This window comes from Coregonus lavaretus (assembly GCF_964263955.1).
Source record: "Coregonus lavaretus genome assembly, chromosome: 25".
NCBI lineage: Eukaryota > Metazoa > Chordata > Actinopteri > Salmoniformes > Salmonidae > Coregonus > Coregonus lavaretus.
Genome location: NC_140012.1, coordinates 42,946,450 through 42,959,131, shown reverse-complemented (window position 1 = coordinate 42,959,131; position 12,682 = coordinate 42,946,450). Strand labels below are relative to the sequence as shown.

The 12,682-nt window shown below is 43.0% G+C and overlaps 1 protein-coding gene across 1 annotated transcript in view; it reads right to left on the bottom strand.

The window, feature by feature from the left end:
* The window catches only part of LOC311100733 (poly(ADP-ribose) glycohydrolase-like), a 78,172-nt gene that overhangs the window by 44,014 nt on the left and 21,476 nt on the right, over positions 1-12,682 (bottom strand). The window contains exons 8-9 of the mRNA XM_084141694.1: positions 11,573-11,665; positions 7,018-7,172 (exon numbers count right to left, since the gene is read on the bottom strand). Of these exons, the coding sequence (XP_083997820.1) occupies positions 7,018-7,172; positions 11,573-11,665 (248 nt within the window). The remainder of the gene's footprint in view (positions 1-7,017; positions 7,173-11,572; positions 11,666-12,682) is intronic.

Below are 12,682 nucleotides of genomic sequence, written 5' to 3'. Positions count from 1 at the left end.
AAAAACATACTATGTGCTCTGAAAAAGGAAGTATAAGACATTGTGATATTACAAGAGACAGACCTCTGTGAAGCCGAATGCGCTAAACACCGCAGAGCTCGGCTGGGACAGGTGTATTTCAGTAGAGGCCCAGCCAAACTTATCCATGAGCGTGTTCCATTCATATCTGACAAAAACATATCTGATCCGTGGGGGGAGATTTATTCTGATAACTGGGTCACTGTATGGGCAACCAATTACAATCTTAAATATATATATATATGCCCATAACACAAATACCCCTGCTTTCATGTCGAAAATGATAACCCTGTTCAATGAGAATTGTGTTTCCTTTGGAGTGCTGGCTGGAGATTTTTAATTATACCCTCAACTCAACTCAGGACAAATCATCTCAAGTCCCCACCACAAACCCTAGATCGGCAAAGATGTTGAACTCTCTTACTAAAGAGATGGGACTGATAGATATCAGGAGAGAGACTAATAGCTCCTCTGTGGACTATACATACTACTCCAATGTCCATAACACTGTAGTATAGATTACATTTTTATCCCAAAGACTTTCATTAATTCTGCCACTTGTACAAAATCGGACCCACTTTCAGATCACGCCTTTGACCACCTCCGCTTTGACCTCTGTAAAAACATCCCAATGGTCAAAAGAGCTGGAAATTCAACACCTCTATGTTATCAAACGAAGCATTCCGTACATTGGTTACTACATGTATAGACAACTCCACACAAGACAACAAAGACCCTCCTGTTTCTCAGGCCACACTGTGGGACGCTGCCAAAGCCACACTAAGAGGTCATCTAAATTGCATTTGCTTCCTCTAAGAAAAAAAGCAATGGAAGCACACAGGTTAGATCTTGAGAGGGAGCTGGAACGCTGCGAAAAAGTACATAAACAATCCCCAGGAGGTGAACTTAAAGCAGCCAAAGGCAAACTAAACTTGGACAAAAAAAAAGTTTTCTTTACTAAACAGAAATACCATGAGTATAGCAATAGGCCTAGCAGATTGTCTTACATTTACATTTTAGTCATTTAGCAGACGCTCTTATCCAGAGCGACTTACAGTTAGCGCATACATTATTTTTATCGAACCCACAACCCTGGCGTTGCAAACGCCATGCTCTACCAACTGAGCTACATCCCCTGCCGGCCATTCCCTCCCCTACCCTGGACGACGCTGGGCCAATTGTGCGCCGCCCCATGGGTCTCCCGGTCGCGGCCGGCTACGACAGAGCCTGGATTCGAACCAGGATCTCTAGTGGCACAGCTAGCACTGCGATGCAGTGCCTTAGACCACTGCGCCACTCGTCTTGCTTACCAATTTAACAAAGAGCAGTCAGAGTGTACAATCACGGCCGTCCAAACAGCAGATGACGAGGTCACGTGTGATCCAAATAAGACACATTGAACTTTTATATGATTTTTACTGCAAATGATATACTTCTGAGAGAAAACATATGGATGCAGAACTCATTTCCTTCCTAGAGGGAATCTCGCTGCCAAAAGTATCAGAGACCGACCAAGGAGATCTCAACTCCCCCTTCACTCCTGGGGAAGTCCTAGAGGCAATTATCTCCATGCCACCTAACAAGTCCCCAGGCACAGAAGGATTTCCCAGAGAGTTCTACAAAGCTTTTTGGCCCCAGCTTAGCCCTATTTTCATGCCAATGCTGGATGATTTTTGCTAAAAACGGAGCTCTCCCAGACTCTATGTACACAGCCCGCATTGCAGTGTTGCTCAAAAAAAGACAAGGACCCTCTCTCCTGCTCATCCTACCGGCCCATAAGCTTGTTGGATTTCCATTATTTCCATTTTACTTTTTAGTCATTTAGCAGATGCTCTTATCCAGAGCGACTTACAGTTAGTGAGGGAAAATATATATATATATATATATATATATATTTTTTTTTTTATACTGGCCCCCCGTGGGAAACTAACCCACAACCCTGGCATTTCAAATGCCATGCTCTACCAACTGAGCTACACAGGTCCACTTAATTACCAGTTTGATCCGCATAATTACCAAATTGCTCGCCAAAAGACTAAAACACTCTTCTTCCCAAAATAATACAAGCGGATCAAACTGGATTTATTAGAGACAGGTACTCTTCTGATAACATCCGCCGTCTTTTTGATATTATAGATCAAGTAAACACACAGAAGGAAGAGCCATGTCCTGCTGGCATCACTGGGTGCTGGAGTGGAGCTTTCTGTTCTCAGTCTTAGAAAAGTTAAACATGGGCCCAAACTTTATTAAATGGATAAAGTCCCTATATTCTCATCCAAATGCCATGGTGACTACTAACAGTCAGATTTCTGACAGATTCCCTTTTGGGACGTGGCACAAGACAAGGATGCTCACTGTCCCCCCCTGCTCTACTTGTTGGGGGCGGAGTTGATAAGGGGCAATCCAAGTATTATGGGAGTTTCTGCAAGCGGCCTTCAGCACAACATTTCTCTCTACGTGGATTATGTTTTTCTCCATCTATCCAACCCTGAGAAATCCCTCCCTCCCATTTTAGACACCATTGCTCAGTACCGCAAGTTTTCAGGATATAAGATACATTTTAACAAATCCATTGTTTGCCCTCTCAATCTTACACTCTCCAGCTCCATGACGACACGCTGTCCGTTCCGATGGAAGACACAGGGATTTCAATACCTTGGGATCTTTCTCCAGCTCCATGACGACACGCTGTCCGTTCCAATGGAAGACACAGGGATTTCAATACCTTGGGATCTTTCTCCAGCTCCATGACGACACGCTGTCCGTTCCAATGGAAGACACAGGGATTTCAATACCTTGGGATCTTTCTCCAGCTCCATGACGACACGCTGTCCGTTCCAATGGAAGACACAGGGATTTCAATACCTTGGGATCTTTTGTAACACAATCTGAATTAACTTTCCTTGAAAAGGCAATTCAGATTGGTGTCATCTCCCACTCCTTTATCGAATCAAGAATGATCTCCGAACCTGGATCTCCCTCCCAATTAGCTTAGTCGGAAGAATCAATGTTACCCGTATGAACATCCTACCTAGACTGAACAAATTTTTCCAGATGCTGCCATGCTATCTCCCAGTTTCTTTTTTCAAAACAACCAAAGCATCACCAAATGTATATGGGGCAATGAAAAACCTAGGATCAAGTTCTCCACTCTATGGAAACCTGAATCTAAGGGTGTTCTTGCCCTTCCCTGCCTACTGCTGGTCTGCCCAAATCCTCAACATGCTAACATGGATCACAAACAGACAAGACTCAATGTGGATTCAGATAGAGGCCCGATCCTGTGGTTCATTGCCCCTAAGCTCAATTATGTTCATTAGTAACTTTGGTGAAGTGGCCAAAAACCTTTGTGATTTACAGCACCCTACTAGCAGGGAAGGACTATAAGAAATACCTTGGCATTTCCTCCCAGATATGCTCTCACTCGCCTATAGTATGCAACACAGACTTGCCAAAAGCCCTGAGTGATGCCATCTTTGGCATACTCTAGTGATCAGGAACTTTTCAGACCCGTTTCATCAGAACACAACTACACTGAAATACTTTCAAGAGCGCTGCAGTGAATTCAATGCGCTAAGTTCCATAAAAAATAAAAAAAGATATCTTCAATTTAGATACATAATTTCCTCATTCACTTCCAAGGGGAGGTTTAGAGCTCAGCTGAATGAAGTTGAGACCCTTCTTGCTACAGCACAATCCATGAAAAGGCAACATCATCTCCCATATCTACAGACTCCTTTCTGAGAATGTGGGCTCCTCTTTTACGCCTTTGAAAAGAATCTGGGAAAAGGACCTTTGTCTGACTATCGGTGATGAGTTATGGGCGGATGTTTGCGACAGGGTATACCGCTCCTCTACTAACGTAAAAATGAAAGAATCTAATTACACATTTTTTTTTTTTTACAAATGTTATTACACCCCAGTGAGTCTCCATAGAATGAATACAGACATTTCCCCTGATTGTAAAATATGTACCTCAAAGTGGAACCTATTTACATGTATTTTGGAGATCTGTACATACTGCTGCACAGAAAATATTAGGATGTACAGTTTGATATGACCCACCCCAAGTCTCTATGTTCTTAACTCCCAGCAGGACTTTGTTCTTGATCCAGACAGAGAACATGCGTTTATGACCATCACATACTTTGCTAAGAAATGTATTCTCCTTACTGCGGGCTTCTAATTCATCTCCTACATTAAAAAATGTGGATTGGCCAGATTGTTGACTTTCTTCCTCATGAAAAGCTGACCTATGACCTCCGCAAGAGACAGCCCAGGTTTGATAGACTCTGGCATCCACTACTCAACTATATTTCACACTGGACAGAGTGAATGGGGGATGATTAGGGAAATGGGTGTATATACATGTTGTGTAAAGGTGCTGTAAAAACGAATGATTTGCTCGTTGTCTCAGCTAAGGCTGGAAATAGCTAACATGATCACAGATGGTGCTGCTGCAAATTTGTTTGTTTTGTTTTACATTTTATTTTATTATTTATGTCTGCCACATCTGTGGAATATGTTTTGTTAGTTGATTGAAAAACAAGAAAACTTAATAAAACTTTAAATAAATAAATAAATAAAAGAATAAGGCTGTAACGTAACAAAATGTGGAGAAAGTCAAGGGGTCCGAATACTTTCCCAATGTCTTATACCCTAATAAACATCTCATAATGATACTTAACCATCCCGCACTGGTCTGCAGAGCAGTGTTCAGGTAACTAATGCTTGTCTCACTGAACACATTCCAACAAAAGTCCCGACTATCGCCTGCGAGTGAACAAGGAAGTAAGAGATATCATGCCTTCACCTTAGATCACCTTAAGGTGACCTGTAGAATAACCGGACTGTCTGCTACCTCATGTATAATTTGGCTCACAATCAAATGGTGGTACAGTACTGTACGTGAGGCATTTGCCAGTCATAGAGGAAGTCATGCAGGAAGTCAACTGTGAGACCAGTTAGTTAGATCAAAGATAAAAGTCTGAGTGCCAGAGAGTCTGCTGTGAGGACCAAGTTCTGTCACATCCCAAAGGATCCTTTACCGTCACCAAACAGACCAACTGGGCAGCATTTTGACCATCAGAATATTCCACTTTGTAGGCTGAGTGCCAAATCATTTGACATGTTTGTCTGAGCAGTTCATGGTGTGTACCGCTCTCGTCCTGCTCAGTCATGGTCTGCTCTAAACCAGAGAGATATACTACAAAGAAGATTCAATGAGTAAGCCAGCTAACTTGAATAAACAACCCAAAATAACTATTGAGTTTCTGGTTCATGAAGAACTTGTGTTTTTGGTTGTTGAGACAATTAGATCAAGCCCGTTTTATTTATTTTTATTTTTTATTTAACCTTTATTTAACTAGGCAAGTCAGTTAAGAACAACTTCTTATTTACAGTGACGGCCTACACCGGCCAAACCCGGACGACGCTGGGCCAATTGTGCGCCCGCCCTATGGGACTCCCAATCACGGCCGGGTTGTGATACAGCCTGGAATCGAACCAGGGGGGTCTGTAGTGACGCCTCCAGCACTGAGATGCAGTGCCTTAGACCGCTGCGCCACTCGGGAGACAATTAGATCAAGCCCATTTCAAGATCATCTTTCTAAAAAATATATACAAAAGTTATTTAATGCAAGTTAACTTGCTAACTCATTGATTCATATGCTCCCCTCTAGGGAACATATCAGCATTACTGTGACCTGGTGTCTGGTTTCCATGTTGATCCTGCGACAGGGTAGCACTGACCTGACACAGAAAGAGTCCCGTGTCTAGAAAGGCAATAACCCTCACCCATCGACTCTGGCCCTAAAGAAACACATTACATAACAGCCACACAACGTCGATAGCGGTCTAATTGAATCAAAATTTGTCTGCACAATTATGGAAACGTGATCAGGTAATGACATCAAGATAGGTCGACCAGCGGCTCTTAAAATATGTGCTCATTTTAATTTATGCCGGACTGTTCTGTGTCCATTTGTTGTAGTTGGATAAAAAAAGGTATGCCAGCGCTGTAATTGAGGAAGCCAGACTGAACCTTATTAGATGATTTTGTTCCATATAAAACAATGGTATGGTTTTATATTTACATTTAACGTCATTTAGCAGACGCTCTTATCCAGAGCGACTTACAGTTAGTGCATACATTTTTCATACTGCCCCCCCGTGGGAAACGAACCCACAACCCTGGCGTTGCAAGCGCCATGCTCTACCAACTGAGCTACGGGGGGGGACTAGTGTTCAATGTGCACCTCATCCCAATGACCGTGCGTGGTTAGACATGAAAGTAGTACACAGTGGATACTAGGCCTATATTTACAACCAAAAACAATTGAAGCGTTACTGAAAACTTTGATGTTGGACTGCATTCAGACAAATGTTAAGAGATAGGCTGAATAAGTACCTCAGAGAGATTACAGATGACAAAGTGATTTAGCGAGGAAGGAAAAGGCAGTAGGCTAGTGCCCCCTCTTGGAAATGAGACTAGTTTCAGACCTCCTCGTCTATCTGCTGTCATCACGCCACCAAACATATTCACTTTAAATGACTTGTCAGAGGTAGTATTCTACTGGCCGTTGCCTCCGATGTCAATAGATTATGTCAATAGATACACCTTTCAATATCCTAATGTAAAAATATGACTAGTACTAAATCAACTGAGCTACAGTGCTCCTCCGTAGCTCAGTTGGTAGAGCATGGTGCTTGCAACGCCAGGGTAGTGGGTTTGATTCCTGGGTCAGCAGTACATAAAATGTATGTACACATGACTGTAAGTCTCTTTGGATACAAGCGTCTTCTAAATGGCATATATTATATTATTATTATATATATGAACTATTTTACAACAATGCGCCTCCTTTGTGATCAAAGAGGGGGGGATGGTAACCTTTAACCTAACTGCAGAAGTTGATGTCAGGGTAGTTGGCGCATTCTAACATAATATCCTAATGTTATATGACAATATGACTATATGAAACAGATCGTAGGTATCACCTGCAGAAGTTGATGTCAGGGTAGTTGGCGTACTCTGCCTTCCTGGCGTTGCGTCGGGGGAAGGTACAGAAGAAGGCGTTGGCCAATAGAGAAGCCACCTGCTCCTGAGACAGGGTGATGGAGTGGTTCATCCCTTCCTTCAGCAGAGGGATGGGCTGGGGAAAAGACAAGGATTTCTTGACTTGCATTTACATTTTAGTAATTTAACAGACGGTCTTATCCAGAGAGACTTAGTTACTTGATTTTTTAGTGGATTAAATGTGGAGTAGAGGTGTACATGTGGAGTATTGGAGTAAATGTGGAGTAGTGGAGTAAATGTGGAGTAAATGTGGAGTAGTGGAGTAAATGTAGAGTAGTGGAGTAAATGTAGAGTATTGGAGTAAATGTAGAGTAGTGGAATAAATGTGGAGTAGTGGAGTAAATGTGGAGTAGTGGAGTAAATGTGGAGTAGTGGAGTAAATGTGGAGTAGAGGAGTAAATGTAGAGTAAATGTAGAGTAGTGGAGTAAATGTAGAGTAAATGTAGAGTAGTGGAGTAAATGTAGAGTAAATGTAGAGTAGTGGAGTAAATGTAGAGTAGTGGAGTAAATGTAGAGTAAATGTAGAGTAGTGGAATAAATGTGGAGTAGAGGAGTAAATGTGGAGTAGTGGAGTAAATGTGGAGTAGTGGAGTAAATGTGGAGTAGTGGAGTAAATGTGGAGTAGAGGAGTAAATGTAGAGTAAATGTAGAGTAGTGGAGTAAATGTAGAGTAAATGTAGAGTAGTGGAGTAAAGGTAGAGTAGTGGAGTAAACGTGTAGTAGTGGAGTAAACGTGTAGTAAATGGCCAAAGCTGTGATTGAGGGAGGTCAATATCATTATTTTGGTCATTTATAGGCGCAGTCTGTGAATCCAAAAACACCAGGGTTTGTGATTGATAGGTTCATTCATTCCTTAAGGAGAAGGATCGACTTGGGAAAAGACAAGGGTGCGTATGAAATAGTATCCTATGGTTCTGGTCTAAAGTAGTGCACTATATAGGGCAGTGTTTCCCAACAGCACACATTTTATTGTAGCCCTGGACAAACTCACCTGATTCAACTCATTGAGGGCTTGATGATGATTAGTTGACAAGTTGAATCAGGTGAGTTTGTCCCGGGGGCTACAATAAAATGTGTGCTGTTGGGAGGACTGGAGTTGGGAAACGCTGACATTTCGAATAGGGTGTCATTTTGGAAGCAGACAAAGCGCTGATTAAGGGGGTCAAAACAATTAGTTTGGTGAGTTAAACAAGACAGCTGAATGATATGAATTAAATGAACTAATTTAGGCCCTACTTGTGGGATGTTTAAAATCAACCAGCATAGCCTTAATCACAGTCGAGGGTCATCTATAATCTATAATCTATTTAACTCAAGTAGGGCTAAATTACTAATCCGGATTGAGGGTTTGCAAATATACAACGCATTTAACATAAGTGGTAGTAATTTTGTTGGCATAAAATGTAACTGAGAAAGAGCAGTGGTAGGAGACTAATGTAGAATAGATGATACACATACTAGATCAGGTTCGTCCTAATCGGCACAAAACCTGCTACAAAAGGCACCACGAGGACAGAGAATCAACCTTTTCACAAATTAGTGGTTAAGGAAAAATGATAAAGGTAGTTTTTTTGTTCCTTGTTCAAATCAAGAGAATACAAATGAGTCTCTGCACACCGTCCTGACTGCTGACATATCCACCACATAAATCAGAGAGCTAGATCGGCGCTAGTTCCCAATTTGGTGTTAGGCAGAGAGAGCAGTGGTCTAAGGCACTGCATCGCAGTGCTAGCTGTGCCACTAGAGATCCTGGTTCGAATCCAGGCTCTGTCGTAGCCAGCCGCGACCGGGAGACCCCATGGGGCGGTGCAGAATTGGCCCAGCGTCGTCCAGGGTAGGGGAGGGAATGGCCGGCAGGGGATGTAGCTCAGTTGGTAGAGCATGGCGTTTGCAACGCCAGGGTTGTGGGTTCAATTCCCACAGGGGGCCAGTATGAACATTTTTTTTTTTTAAATTAATAATAATAATAATAATAATGTATGCACTCACTAACTGTAAGTCGCTCTGGATAAGTCATAAAATGACTAAAATGTAAAAATGTAATGGGGACCGAGCCCATTCGGCTTGGGCCCTCCATTAATCTCTGGTCCAGGCTGCTGCAGTACCTCACAGACAACCAATAGATTTCAAGAGGCTCTCTCTGAGGACCTCAGACGGCATTTCAATCCATCTCAGACTAGCTGGCTCCTTATGGCCAAGATAGCTCTAATCTGGGGGGCCCAGAATCCGCTTGAGTTATAGAATCTAGTGGTCTACGCAGAACGTACATGGTCTTTCTATTTTGGGGAGGTTCACTGATGCTCGTTTCAGGGATGGTCTGAACATGTAGCCTAAGGCTTGTCCAGTATACAGTATATCCCTTATACCCGGGGTATTTGGAAAAAGCCACAGGATGGTTTTTCAATATCGTCAATACCGTTGAAACTATTTCTTGAAAGTTTTTTTTTATATTTGTAGCAACTTTTAAGTAAATCCCTGCAGTCAACTTGTGCAATACCGTTAGGAGAAAAATAACATTGCATTCTTCATTTCACCTGTCACATAATTGTTCATTATGAAGCTTACGGATAGTCCCCAGTCACATGGTGTTTTGTTTACAAGCACACAATGAAGAGAGACCAGAGCCTTGTGAGTCACTCACTGTTGAGCAGCATGCGCCAGGTGATCCAATTACAGGATGGAATTCACAACTAAATGCTTGACAGCTAGATATCTTATAACTATTAAATTAACTTAATGCTCTGCAGTTGTGTATTTTGTTTGCTAATTTAGTAGCTAGTTAGCGATCTAGCTAAGTGGTTAGCTTCCTCCAAAATCAAGCATTCACTTAGTAACAGCAGAGAATCCCCTCCTGAATCAAGAGCCTTACTGTCTAATATTAGTTTTGTGGGTGCAGCAAACTGTGAGTAGCATTTTTGAGTTACTTGTATAGTTTAGGTCAGAGACTGTATAAAGTGTGCGCAATGCGCTCATTAGTATTTAGTTAGCATTCTCTATGGGATTTTACATTACTTGTTAGCATTGCTAACCATCGGATTACAGAGTATCAGCGGGGTTTGAAAACAGCGCCCCTTGTGTTCAGTGATGGTATTACCGAGTATCCCAGTATGGCACAAGGTCGGTATGAAGGTATGATAATCTGGATACCGCCCAAGTCTACTAAGGCCTAACATTAAATATGGAGCAAAGATGTTTTTGTGTGAGTTTTCTTTTTCTTTTCATTTTTTTAGGGGGGGGTTGACAGGGTAGATGGGGGGGGGGGGGTAGATGGGTGATTATGAATTATTGCACAACTGTTTATTATGTTATTGTGCAAAAAATAACTATAAAAAAATATTTTAAAAAACATACATTTTAATTATACATTTAAAAGCATACAGAATCAAACGAATCATATGTGAAATTATCCCTGCTATACTTCTTTCAAAAAGCATTTATCAAAAACCACATTTCAGTCCAAAGGCTTGTTTTTTTTTTGCATATTCCCCTGAGCTCAATCTTGGACTTCCGTCTGGGGAGCAACTTGATTACTGACTGCTTGGCCGACAGGTTCCGGACGGCCTGCTAATGAAAGTGTTCCGGCTGCAGATCTGCATTGTCCATCATGGGCTTGCATCCCAAATGGCACCCTAATCCCTATATAGTGCACTACTTCTGACCAGGGCCCATAGGTATCTATTCCCTATATAGTGCACTACTTCTGACCAGGGCCCATAGGTGTCTATTCCCTATATAGTGCACTACTTTTGACTTAAGCCCTGGTCAAAAAGTAGTGCACAACATCAAAAGCAGAGCACTATTTAGAGAAAAGCGTGTAATTTCAGGAGCAGCCTTGGTCTAACAGGCAGACCAGAAACCTTTGATAAGCGAACAGTAAGGCTGATACCCTGACCTCCCCCCCCCCCCCCCACCTTGACACCCTCTTTTCTCTGACCTTTTCGGTCCACTGTCCACCACAGGAGGCTGCTGAGGGGAGGACGGCTCATAATAAAACGGCTGGAATGGAGTGAATGGAATCAAACACCTGGAAAATATGTATTTGATGTGTTCGATACCATTCCATTCCAGCCATTCCCATGAGCCCCGTCCTCCCCAATTAAAGATGTCACCAGCCTACTGTGCTTTCCACAGTGTCAGTCAGTCAGGCCTACACTCTGTCCCATGTCCTATGTATGGAGTTACCTTGGTACACAGCTCAGACGCCCTCAGTACTCCTTTTTGATGGGAGTACTGAGGGCGGTCAACTGTAAGTGCTGTTATTGTGAAGTGGAAACGTCTAGGAGCAACAACGGCTCAGCCCGAGAAGTGGTAGGACACACACGCTCACAGAACGGGACCTGTGAGCGATTCAGAGACTACACGAGTGTGTGTGATGTTACCTTGGCATACGGCTCAGATACTCAAAATTGTGTCCTGTTTGAAGCTTGTGTGTCACGTAATACCACAGTGGGTACACAGGACTGCAGATGTAGTTACCTTGGTACACAGCTCAGACGCCCTCAGCGCTAATTGGACCATGTCTGGCAGCAGAGCCCCAAACAGATGTTCAACAGCATCAGCCTCCAGACCCTTTAGATAGAAGAAGGAAATAGGTTTGTTTATGTTAGTTCAACACAGAGAGCTCCGCTGTGACATTAGCCTATTGGGTTTTAAATCACGCATGATCAAAACAATAACAACCACACAGCACCACACAGCCATACAATCTCCACAGACAAACATTGACAGTAGAATGGCCTTACTGAAGATCTCAGTGACTTTCAACGTGGCACCGTCATAGGGATGCCACCTTTCCAACAAGTCAGTTTTGTCAAATTTCTGCCCTGCTAGAGGTGCCCCGGTCAACTGTAAGTGCTGTTATTGTGAAGTGGAAATGTCTAGGAGAAACAACAGCTCAGCCGAGAAGTGGTAGGGCACACACGCTCACAGAACGGGACCGCCGAGTGCTGAAGTACGTAGCGCGTAAAAATCATCTGTCTTCGTTGCAACACTCACTGCTGAGTTCCAAACTGCCTCTGGAAATAACGTCAGGACAAGAACTGTTCGTCAGGAGCTTAATGAAATGGGTTTCCATGGCCGAGCAGCCGCACACAAGCCTAAGATCACCATGCCAGGCGTCGGCTGGAGTGGTGTAAAGCTCGCCGCCATTGGACTCTGGAGCAGTGGAAACGCGTTCTCTGGAGTGATGAATCTCGCTTCACCATCTGGCAGTCCGATGGACGGATCTGGGTTTGGCGGATGCCAGGAGAACACTACCTGCCCCAATGCATAGTGTTACATTTTTACATTTTAAATCATTTAGCAGACGCTCTTTTCCGGAGCGACTTACAGTTAGTGCATACATTTCTTATTTTTTTTCATACTGGCCCCCCGTGGGAATCGAACCCACAACCCTGGTGTTGCAAGCGCCATGCTCTACCAACTGAGCTACATAGTGCCAACAGTACAGTTTTGTGGAGGAGGAATAATGGTCTGGGGCTGTTTTTCATGGTTCGGTTTAGGCTCCTTAGTTCCAGTGAAGGGAAATCGTAACGCTACATCATACTATGACATTCTAGACGATTCTGTGCTTCCAACTTTATGGCA